This window comes from Malaclemys terrapin, chromosome 2 (assembly GCF_027887155.1).
Source record: "Malaclemys terrapin pileata isolate rMalTer1 chromosome 2, rMalTer1.hap1, whole genome shotgun sequence".
Classification (NCBI taxonomy): Eukaryota; Metazoa; Chordata; order Testudines; family Emydidae; genus Malaclemys; species Malaclemys terrapin.
Window position 1 is genome coordinate 214891409 of NC_071506.1, and position 12021 is coordinate 214903429.

Genomic DNA, 12021 nt, shown 5'->3' on the forward strand with positions numbered 1-12021 from the left:
AAGTTTTATCTGGGCTCAGAGGTAAGAGCCTTTAAACCCTTGTCCAAATGCTATTTCCAGTAGGCTTTATTAAAGGGAGAGATACTGCTGTAGAGTGTTTGGCTTCTCCTTGACCAGGCTGTTTAAGTCATTTCATTTGTACCTCATTAAGGAGGGGAAGTTGAGGCAGGCCACAGGAGAGCCACACTCACCCTCAAGAGAGTGCTTGGGAGGTGATGGCTCCGCTTTTATACAAACCCATGATACTGAATGAAAGTGTGATGGGGTGTTCACCCCACACTCAAGTGGAATGGGTTAATGGAGGCCTTGGGGACCTGCCACATCTCGTCCCAGAAAAGATCAGGGGAGGCGAGTCCTCGTAGCAGTGTAGGGAAGCTGAGCAGGAAGCAGCCAATTGGAGGGAGGCTGAATGGAGCAACCAATCAGGCCCAGCAGGTTAGTACAAAAGGAGCTGTGGGGCAGAACAGGATCAGTTGCTGTAGGGTGCTCAATGAGTGAGGAATGTGTTCCTAGCAGCAAGGGAAGCACCTTGGACAGAGCAGTTGATAGCAGGGACCAGGGGAGCAATAGGGAGCTCCTAGCTGGCTGCTGGGACTTGCTGACTGAATGCCCTCAGAATAGTGCAAAGAAGGTGCTGGGGCCACAGGGAAGTGGCCCAGGGAATTGAAGCAGCATTGAAGGAAGATGAGGAGACACAGCAGAAGGCTTCTATCTACAGGGTCCCTGGGTCAGGACCTGAAGCAGTGGGCTGGCCCAGGTCACCCCTATTCACCACTGGGGAAGTGGCTTGACTATTGAACAGTGGTACCCACCCCCAGAAGGGGGAAATACAGATGGCGACCCAGCCGGAGGGCTGAGTCATGAAGAGGATGCTGCGGTCCTTGGACTGAGATGGGTACGCAGCCAGAGAAAATGACAGAAAAGGCACCATCTAGAGAGGGCGCACCAGCTGGAAGAGCTAATCTCTGTGATGGCCTACAGGAGGCATCACTGTGGTGAGCGGACCCCATCACAGAAAGACTTGCCAATCTCTAACCAGGGCTACTGACTGTAACTTTGTATCAACTGAACCATCATTTGAAACCTGTAATTTAATAGAATCAAGGGCAACAGAGAAGCTCCTGCTCTTAGTGCAGAAAATGAGTACAATATTGAGGCTAGGACTTGCCTGTCTTTGGTTCAGATCCACAGACAAGCACATTCTCCCTAAGGGAAAGGATATAACTGGTATTTACTCCATTTATACAAACAAGACAATACATGATAGAGCCCTTGATACAGCATTTGTACTGTTGAGTGAAAATTCTTCTCAAAGAATCTATCAATACATCATCTTTCCCTAGATCCATACAATGAGGATACTTAACTTTATGAACAGGTAATTTCCCTGACACAACTGGCTAAAGCAATTCCCTCTTTGGTGGTGTGTGCAATATATTCCCATAATGTCATCCATCAGAATTTAGACAGATTTTAATTTCACAAAGTGTAGAAAACCTTTGCAAGCCAGAGAAACGACTCTCAGTTCCAGCCTTACAAGGAGCCACATCTCACACTGAATTCACAAAACTGGGAGTGGATGTTGGGAACAGCATCAGTAAGTCAAATAACTCTGAAAAGATCAAGGTGTTGGAAATCTAGTAACATACTCCACTGACCCGGGGCCGGATCCAAGAGAGGTACAGAACTATTAGACAAGAGGCTCTCAAAAGTCAGAGATATCTGATCTTCATGATGGCTGGATCCCAGATAACCAGATCCCATGCTTGGCAGTCCTTCATGTTTAGCTGTCAAATCTGGATCCAGGTTCTGATCCCATATCCATCTGGATCCAAATCCATACTTGTCAGCCATGGATCTGTACACAGCTTTGTTTTTGTTTTTTTGGTTTGGTTTTGGGGGGGGGAATTGGTACCTGCAGATCTTGGCTGCCAGATCTGGATCCACGTTTTTCAGCCCCCAATCCATGCTTGGCTGCCAGATCTGGATCTGGTCTATGGATACAGATCCTCTGGAAACTAGCTCCAATGGCCAGAAGGCCACTTTAAGCACATAGCATCTCCTCTTTTCTTTAAAAGAAAAACTCGACTAACTGACAAACTAACTATAAACAAATTTTACTTCAAAAGGATAGAAAAAGAGAAACAAAATGCAGATGAGGGAAGTATTGAGGACACTTTGTGCGATCTGAGTTTCCTGTACCTACAGTGGTTAGAAAGGAACTGAGGAACAGTAGGGGCCATTTCCCCTTTTATGTCCTCAGAACTCTCCAGGATGAGAGATGCAACTGGCCCCAATGAACACTGCTTTCAAGAAGGTTGTGGAAGCTCATGGTGCAGGCTCCTTGATTCACAAGTGTGAATATCCAGATGCCACTCAAAGAAGAAGGAAGTATTCTTAGGAATGGTATGCAGCCTCCACTGGTGAGTTACCCAGAGGTGAATTTGAGCTGAATAGAACCCAATGGGAATTGCACAGGTGGATCAAAGGACTAATAAACTCCATCAATGTTTCATATTAGAGAAAGGTATGTAGTTAAGTTTATATGGTTGAAATGCAATTTATGATTACTAGAGAATTTACTTTAATCAGTTCTTTCTGAATATATGAAGATCCACCATCTTGCCAGAATCCCTCCAGAATTCAAGATGTGTTCAGAATCACTACATCAAGCTTATTTGCTTTTATTTTTAAATCTAGTTTTCAGTTATTTACAATTTGTTTCAAGCCTTAATAAAATATTCCATGTAAATAACAACAAAATTATAAATGGGTATTTACTTTTAAATCTCTCCTATCAACTTGAAAATATATTTTACTTTTGTTAGCAATGTTATCAGGTAACATTTAACATTAAATTAAAATAACTGCCTTTGTAACTATGCAAATTATTCACTTAAGAATCTATGACTAAATGAAAAAGTGGATAGAGAGGTTCCTTTTTTTTTTTAAGTGCTACAAGCTATCTTGGAATTCAGCCATTAAAGAATCTATTTCTTTAAACGTGTTGCTTATGTTCTCAATACATTCCCCAGCCCTGAAAGCTAACCCATCAATAATAATACAATCCTCTTGGGTGTAGTTTTCCATTGGACTTCCTTCAATACTCTCTGTGCTGCATTTCGTTACCTGAAAAGCAAATATGCATTCTCTAGATGCATTACATTAAATTTAAAAACAACAACATTAAGCAATATGCTTTGTTATCAAGTTCAGTCAACATGTCAACAATCTATAGTCCAAATATATGTAAAACTCTCATCACAAGCAGTCAAAGGGTGAATTTGCCTGGACATACTTTTCGGTAAATGTAAAGCATCTGGAGGAATATAGTGGTATGTCTATATGAGCAATACGCGGTAAGCTGAGGTATTAATCTACAGCACTTCCAGTAGGCCATGCACTAACTGTCCGTGTGGACCCTACTGATGCACAGTAAAAAAATCCCTAGTGTACTTTGATGTACTGCTGTTTCAAACCACAACACGCCAACGCACTTGAAACTTTTAGTGCCCATGGACACTTAGTGCATGACATGCTGGAGCACTGTAGATTTACACCACCGCTTACTGCACAGTAAGTCCTCCTGTAGACGTGCCCTTAATAAACCAAAATCTCTTCTATTATATTGTCATTTTACTGAGATCTTAATATGTGAAGCTTAAATGTAAGAACCACTTTCTACCAAAAATACTGTAAAATGTATCTCAAACCAAAGGGAAGCAATGCTACTCTTCACTATGCAACCTGTAGATTATCAAACTATGGACAAAGACCCCCAAATGAATGTATGTGTCAAGGCACTGCCTCTGCAGTATTCTCCTCAACTTCAGATACAGAAGCTTCTCTAAGTCTTAGGCACTATGGTTCTTAAGAGGGAACTAAAGAGGTAGACTAGTTAAGTGAGAAAATGTGTCTGTCTTACCCAGAAAATTTCATTCTGGGTAGAGATATGAGTCCATAAATTCAATAGTGATGGGTTCTACAGTCTCCCTGCTATAGGAGGTGGAGTCAGGTGTTCTGACTGGCTGAGCTGACTCTCCAGATAACTCCTCCCACTGAATAGCTTCTCCAGAGAGTTGCTTCCAAAGCTGCTATCGAATCTGAATAAAACACTTTCGCATATTAACAGTAGCAAAAAAATCTGCCCAACATCTAAGGATTAGAACAGTCTAACCTGACAAAAACACATTAACTGGGGTAACCCCAAGGGTCATTGATTTAACATAAGAATACTGTTATCCTTCAGCTCTCCCTAAAAAGGAAAGAAAACAATGCAACATTACTGAACAATAACCTCCCGAAAGAAGGAGATGAAAAAATACAGGGTGGGATGAATTCATGGACCTATCCCCCTATCCAGAACAATAATTTCCAGGTGAGACAATTTTTTTCATTTTCACTTCGAGAAAATGTTCATAAATTCAGTAGTCATCCGATTTTTTAGCAGTACTACCAACCCACCTCCATCACTACCAATTGTTGGGTTGGCTAAGAGTGAGCTATGGCTTAGAAAATCCTCCTACAAAAGTCTGCTTCACCCAACTGAAGTCTATTAATCTTACAGAAATTAGCCAACATATGCAGGGATACCCAAGATTGTTGCCCTACAAAACTGTCCATATGGTGCACTGGACTGAATGGCCCGTGAAGCTGCCATTGCCTTCTTGGAATGGGCTTTAAACTTGAATGAGAGAGATTACCCTTAGCTTTACATTTCTTGGAAAATCTCCCCCCTTCCAATATACCTTGCTATGGAGGACCTGGAAGTTTTCCGTCCCTTAGCTATGTGGTATTTTACAATGAACAAAGTGGAAGCTTTACTAAAGGATTTTGTACTGTAAACATAAATCTTAATTTGCTTTCTAGACATCTAAGATGTGCCAAACCCTTTCTTTTGGGTGGTCTGGATTTGGGAAAAAGAGGAGAGTGAATCTCCTGGGATTAGGGGAAGAAGGAAATGATCTCAGGAATGGATGATGGGTCTGTCTGTCCAACCACCCTTTCATTATAGAAAAAACATAATTTTAAGGGAGAACAGAGAAGGTTCTCAACTCTGATACCCTTCATGTGGGTGTTATGGCCACCAGAAAGGTGATTTTAATTGTCAGGAAATATAGTGACCCTTCGGAGAGTGGATCAAAAATTGACACCCGATCCCCTCAAAAGCATTTAATATTAGAAAAGATCCCATGGAGCTACCCTTGAATGGAAGGAGGTATGATAAGAGCAGGAGCATTGATGATTTATTTGTTTGTGTGTTTTATGTGTTGGTGATGGGGTCAGATAGGTTGAGCTTGGGCTGCCAGAACTAAGCCTATAACCAATGCTTGAGGTGTAAGTGAGTTGTACGGTTGCCCCTGAAACCGGCCTTCCTGTAAGAAATTCTAGGAGCAATTTAACCAGTCTTGATCCTGCTATGTATCCTTTTGATGACCACCAAAAATCAAATCTTCTCCATATTATTGCATACCAAGAGCTGGTGGAAAACTTTCTGGATTTCAGTATGACTGAAACGCTGTCACTGGGTTATTTTAGTTTGAGGATTTGTTGGATTTTGTTTGTTTTGTTCTGTTTTAAGGTGACCTCTCAATAACCAGGCAGTCAAGTTGAGATTCCAGGTTGTGATGGAACAGATGGTCCCGGGACAGTGGATCCGGCATGGATTGTAATGTTAGTGGAGGGTCACTGATCTCTCCACTGTTGTCTGCATACCTGTTAGATGGTGCATATTATCATAGAAAAAAGAGGTAATGCATATAGCAGAGCCCTTTGCCATACCTAGGAGAAAGCATCAACTTCCCTGGGCCGACAATCTCCCCTCCTGGCATAGAAGTTGTTCGTCTTGGAATTGAGCTGGATGGAAAGGGATCCCATGTTGGTTTCCTAAAGGTCTGGTTATGCGATCAAACTCTCTCTGGTGGAGACACCATTCCCCGTTTTGTGGCTGAGCAATCCACTGTGGAATTGTTTCCCTTTGATATGAATGGCTAGAACTGACATATTTCTCTCAGCCCACCCAAAGAAAGTTGTGGCTTACACCTGTAATGAGCTCAATCTTGTGCCCTCCACCCATTTATATATGCTATGGCATTTGTGCTGACTGTGAATACAAGTATGTGTCTGGAATTTAAATGGGGTAGGAGTGCCTGAAGGACTAGGTGAATCACCTGCACTTTGAAGCAGTTTATGATGTACTGAGATTCTATCTGTGACCACTGTCCTTGTATCATGTTGAGATGTGCAAGCTCCCCATCCTTCCAAGCTGGCATCCATTATTATGGTGTCTCTCAGTGGTTCTGCCAAGTGGAGACTGTCTGTGAATCTTGCCAGATGTAACCACCATCTGAGGGACCTTTTACTGTGGAGGGAAATCTTACAGTGTGTGAGCTGGAATTGTGAATGTGAGTAGGGAAATAGGTAGTACTGTAGGCACCTGAAATGAAATTTTGCCCATGACAGTAGGCATATGCATGAAATTAAGATGACTAGAAGTCATAGTAAGACTTTCATGAGGGAACACAGACTAGGAAGAATGTTTTATATTTGCTCCATGATCCATGCTTGTCTTTTACTGGAGAGAAAGGCTCTGCAGAGTGTGGTGTCCAGCCAAACCCCCAGTTGTTCTGTCTAGGGATGAGCTGGCTTTTCTCCAAATTGATTATAAATGCATGTTGTTGAAGGATGTGTACTGTCAGTTGAGTGTCTCTGATTGATTTCTATATGAAGGGAGCTCTTATCAGAATGTTAATGAGAAAAAGGGTACAGATGTACCCCTTGCTGACATAGAGATGCCCCTATTACCTTCAGCACCCATGACTACCCTGAGGGCAGTGGCAATGCCAAAAAGAAGGGCTTTTGTACTCCGTGTACAGAGTACCACAAGGAAATTTAAAATACTGTCTGTGGCCACAAGAAAAGGAATGTGGAGATCCACCTCCTTCAGATCCACAGAGGTTAGAATATCACTCTAGATGATAGTTGACCTGGTGGACATGAATGGGGTCCATTTTGAACTTGTGGAAGTGAATCTACTTTTTGAGAGTCACCTCTGGGTTTAATGGGCCTGCTTTTCCCCCACCTATTCTTAGAGAATATCTCTTCTCTCCCACCACCTATATGAAGCATTGTAACCCTGAAAAGGCTGCCGAGGTTAGAAACACAGCTTAAAATTTCTCTAGTGAGCGTTAACAGAGAAGAGAGATTTTGCTTTTGTCCTGTGCTTTGGATGTGGCTTTTTCTATTGGTTCCTCTCCTCCCTCCCCCCCGCCAAATTTCTCTCCAGAGTATGGATTTGCTACCAAAAACCTGTCTTTCAGAAATATCTGCCTTTCATGTCCATAGCCATAGATGCCTTCTTGCAACCACCCTGGATATCCTTGATCAGGTGGAGGACCTGAAAGCATCAAGTGAGGCATCTGAAACTAGAGCAGATTTAGGGAAATATTTTTTAAGGAGGATCCCAACCCCTTGTCCCTTTTCAGGAATGTCAGAGAGTAGAGACACAGTATAAGCAAGTATGGGTTTGCTGAAAAAAATGGCCTCCACTGAGGCTTTCAGGGCTGCTGAGACTGCTGCATAGTCTCTGCAGAGAGCTGATTCTATTAATGCAAGTTTTGAACAGGACTTTTTTTCTAAATCAGATGCTTTATCTTCGCTGAGTTTACAATTCCATTCTTTGAGCCTTAATGGATGGGCTTGTAAGGGTCAGTTTTGAGCCCACTAGAAAATATTTTCAGGTATTTTCTGTCTCTTTAGCCTCATCCTCATTCCCTTTTTAATCTCTTATGGCTGAGTGCTCATGGGAGATATCCCAACAAGAATAACAGTCTTACACAGAAAGGGCTGAGGATTTGGAGTCATAAGAGTCTGTAAGGACAGCCAAAGCCTACACTTTTCCACTGAAGAGACTCTAAGATGGCTACCAAGAAGACAGGCCCAGAGCCTATTCTAAAATGGCAGCCTGTGGCCACTGCAACCCCGCTACAAAGGAAGAGGAGACAGAAGTGGGAATACTAATTTTTCAGTGCTGCCAGTGGTTCTTGAGACCCCTAAGGAACAGAGGGGATGTCCTGACCACAGCACACCCACTGGCAGGGACAAAGGGAGGTCCTTGCAACTCTCATAGCCCCCTGCCATGATCCTTTGATGAGGGGTGGGGAGGGATGGAGTGAAGGTGACTGGGGTCCTGCACTTGTACCATGCACCAGTTCTGTTGACTGGCACTCCTAGGGCCTCCATAGTTCACCCAGCGATGGGGCCTAGTTTGCATCAGTGGCTGCAGATTGAGCGCCGGTGTCCTTGGCTGTTTTTCAGCTCCTGGTGGCTTCCGCAGTGCACACTCCTGCAGTGGGATACCTGGCAATGCGGCCTGGTCCATGTCAGTAGCAAGACATTGGGTTCTGGTGTTCTGTGGCACTTTCTTCAGCGCCTTGTCTTACTGGGGCCCTCATTTGCCTGTGGCACTATCCTATAAGGCAGCCCAACAGCCTGCTTTTCAATCCGGGTAGCACCAAGTTTGGAAGAACAAAAGAAACTTTTTGCCTTCAATACACTCAGCCCTTATCCTAACCCTTCTTTCAAGCTTTTTCAGCCAATATCAGGGATAATCTGTGGGGAGAGATTGGAGCTCTGTGAGGTGAATTTGAATTGCCCTTAAAAAGACAGTAACCCTGTACAAAGAAAAAAAATGCAGAGAGCTGAGGGAAAAATAACCTAGAAAAACAGGAAAAAGAAGAAAAAAATAATCAGGCTATGGCCAAATTACAGATGTCCTAACTCTTCACCTGCTTCACTTGTGGGGGCAGAGAAAATTCTGGAGGGGTTCTTAAGTGGAAGAAGTTATCTGGAGAGTCAGCCTGACCATCAAACCATCTGACTCTGCTACTGATAAAATGGAGACTGAAGAACCTATCACTATTGAATTTATGGACCCAACCCCCAAAGTGAGAACAACTGTTTGTGTACGACATAGTCCTTGGGAATCAGATGCATTTGTAATAAGACAGGAGCTCCTTCCTCATACTCCTAAGTTGGGTGACAGTCCACTGCGAATGAGTGGAGCTGCCACTGGGAACGGGGCACCAAAGGAACAGCAGACAAGTTCAGATGTTCCTGTCCCCTGAGGGTGTCCTGAGATTTATATGGATTTCAAGGCATTTGTAGTGTCCAGGGGTTGGACACTTTGTTCCACAGGTAGAAGCTATCCGCCCTCACCTTCTCCCATTTCTAACTGAACGATTTGGAAAGCACTCATGTCATTTCCAAAATTATAATGGGCATATCTGAGTCCACTCTCAGTGACATTCATCTAGCTACAAAGTGACAATTTTGTAGTACAGACAGTATAACATTTCAATAAAATCAAGTTTTCACTTTGCTTTAATATTAAACAATCCTACAACTAATTTTAATATTTAATATATAATTTCAAGCCATTGCTTTTTAAGATTTTTCAACTAGTGTTAAAGCAGAATGGACATTTGTTTTGTTTATAGCCCCAACTCAGGGCTTCCAGACTTCCAGTGAGATTTAAGCATGATATGCACCACTACTACTATTAGGCTCATAAATGCTGATTGTCATAAAATGTTTAAATGCTTTGAAACTCTTTATTCATGGTAATTGTTTCTTATCTTTTAAATTTGTAGACTGGGAGGCTAAACAAAATGTAAAATTTTCTTGTATTTTCTTACACAAACTGATGTTAGAAAACTATAGCAGGAACAGAATGATATAAAACAGTATTGGATGAGAGATTCTGGAATGGGCAAGAACAAGAGAGGCCACTGATTTGTGGAATGTAGCACATTTATAATGCTGGACAGCATTCTGTGGGATGCTGAAGGTCAATAAACAAAATGGTAATTCTACAGCCCATTTTTCATTTTAAGAGAATATTAAAACATTGGATAAATGAGTGTAGGACATGAGAGGAAGGTAGGAGAGCCTTCAACTAATGCTGACCTATTCCAGATTCATCAGAGAGGCATTTAAGGAGTGGCCAACTTTCTAAACAAATTTTAGGTGACCTTTCCTCATACTGTTGCATTCGCATACTCTTTCTCAGGAAGCATGAACATAGCCTGAGGAATGTAGCTTAATTTTTTTATAATAAAATTTTAAGTAATTTGAATAAGATGTTCTTATGCTACTCTTGAAGACTTATGCCAAAAGCTCAGATATACATTATTATCTACTGGAGAATATAGCTTCAATATTTTTATCAGATACTCATTTGACAGGCTCATCATATACCCAATCCTCTTTTTCCTTTTGGGTACAAATTTTGTATTCAGTAAAAGGCTATTCAGGGAAAACTGGAAAGAAAAGAACATTTATAGAGGAAGCAATGTATTTAGTTAATATTTTTCTCTTCTTTTTGTTATTAAAATTTTGATGGAGATTTCCATGTTGAAAAATGAGGGGTGGAGGTTAAATGAAAATTTTCTCCTTCCCAACTTAGTTTACCTTGTTCTAGATCCTACAGTGAAATCTATTTTGTTTGTCATAACACAATCTGCTGCCACAGAAATTACTGTGATTTCAAATTCAGCATTTTAGATCTAACCCTTTCATCTGTATTCTTTATGTGAGTGAGTACAGTATAAAAGACTCCCTTTTGCTGTGCTTTTTTCCCCCTGAGTTTTGGCCCCATATGCTGGACAATATTTTAGGTCAAAATGCCTTTAGAACCACTGGTTCCATATCTATGGAAGGTATTGTATTCAGAAAAATGATGTTTAGTACCCCCCACCATGACTGTCATTTTGTCCATATTTTGGAGGAGGAAATTTGCCTGTTGAGGCAATGCTTTAGGTCAAACTGCTTTTCATCAACACATGTTGGCACAAATAGACAATTCACTGCATCTTGTAGAAGGCAGAAAAGAAGATGTCCCAGAGGCTTCAGAAAGTGCATAGACTAATCTATGATATCTTTTGTGAACATGCACATACAATTACTGTGTTGTCCGTTTGGGTAAGGACCAAGCATGGCTAGTACGTGAGATCTGTTCAGAGATTCCCTAAATGCTACCAGGTCCTGCAGCATCCTTAAAAGCCCCCTGGTCTTTTCTAGCCGATGAAAGCTTTTGCCCAAATAAATGTGTTAGTCTCTAAGGTGCCACAAGGACTCCTCGTTTTTTTTTTTTTTTTTTTTTTTTTTTTTTTTTTTTGTCTTTTTCAGTAATTCAGCTGAGCAGATGGCCCAGGAATCTTCACAAACTGAATGGAAAAATAAAGCTTGCCCAAGAAAGTAACCATACTCCCATAAAAGAAAGCAGGCAATGAAGAGTCTATCCATTGGGATGGAAAGGAAAGGCATATTCTCTGCATCCAAGTTGTAAACAATATAGGAAAGACAGACTAGAGCAAAGAGGTGTGAGAATAGCACTGCATATAAAGATTTCCATAGAATCCAGTGAGATAACAGTTCTGAGTGGAGAAGACTCCTTCTGTTTCATTAGTATCTATCTAAAGCCTATCTAAAGTCAGACATTTTAAAATCAGAAGATCCAGATAACTTGTGTCCAAGAGTTTAAAAGAGCTGTCAGAGGAGCTTAAGACCATTAATGATGATTTTCAATAAATCCTGGAATATAGGGGAAGTTCCAGAAGACTGGAAGAAATCTAATGTTGTGCCAGTATTTAAAAAGGGTAAATGGAATAGCCCGGGTAATAATAGGCCTATCAGTCTGACATCAATTGAGGGTAAGATAATGAAGTGGCTGATATAGCAGTCAACTAATAAAGAATTAAAGGAGGATAATATAATTAATACCAATCAACATGGGTTAATGGAAAATAGATCCTGTCTAACTTAATATCTTTTTTTGATTAAATTACATTTTGGTTGATAAAGGTAATCGTGTTGATGTAACAGACTTCTGTACTGCATTGGACTTGGTACCATACAGCATTTTCAGTTAAAAAAAAAAAAAAAAAAAGATAAAAAATTAACACGGCACTTGTTAAATGGATCAAAAGATGGCTAACTGATAGCTCTCAAAATAATTCTAAA

The 12021-nt window shown here is 41.2% G+C and overlaps 1 protein-coding gene across 1 annotated transcript in view; it reads right to left on the reverse strand.

Annotated features, from left to right (window-relative positions):
- Positions 1–2955: 2955 nt before the first annotated feature.
- Positions 2956–12021, reverse strand: part of ZCWPW2 (zinc finger CW-type and PWWP domain containing 2) — a 104260-nt gene continuing 95194 nt past the window's right edge. The window contains exon 8 of the mRNA XM_054019598.1: positions 2956–3129. Within this exon, the coding sequence (XP_053875573.1) occupies positions 2956–3129 (174 nt within the window). The remainder of the gene's footprint in view (positions 3130–12021) is intronic.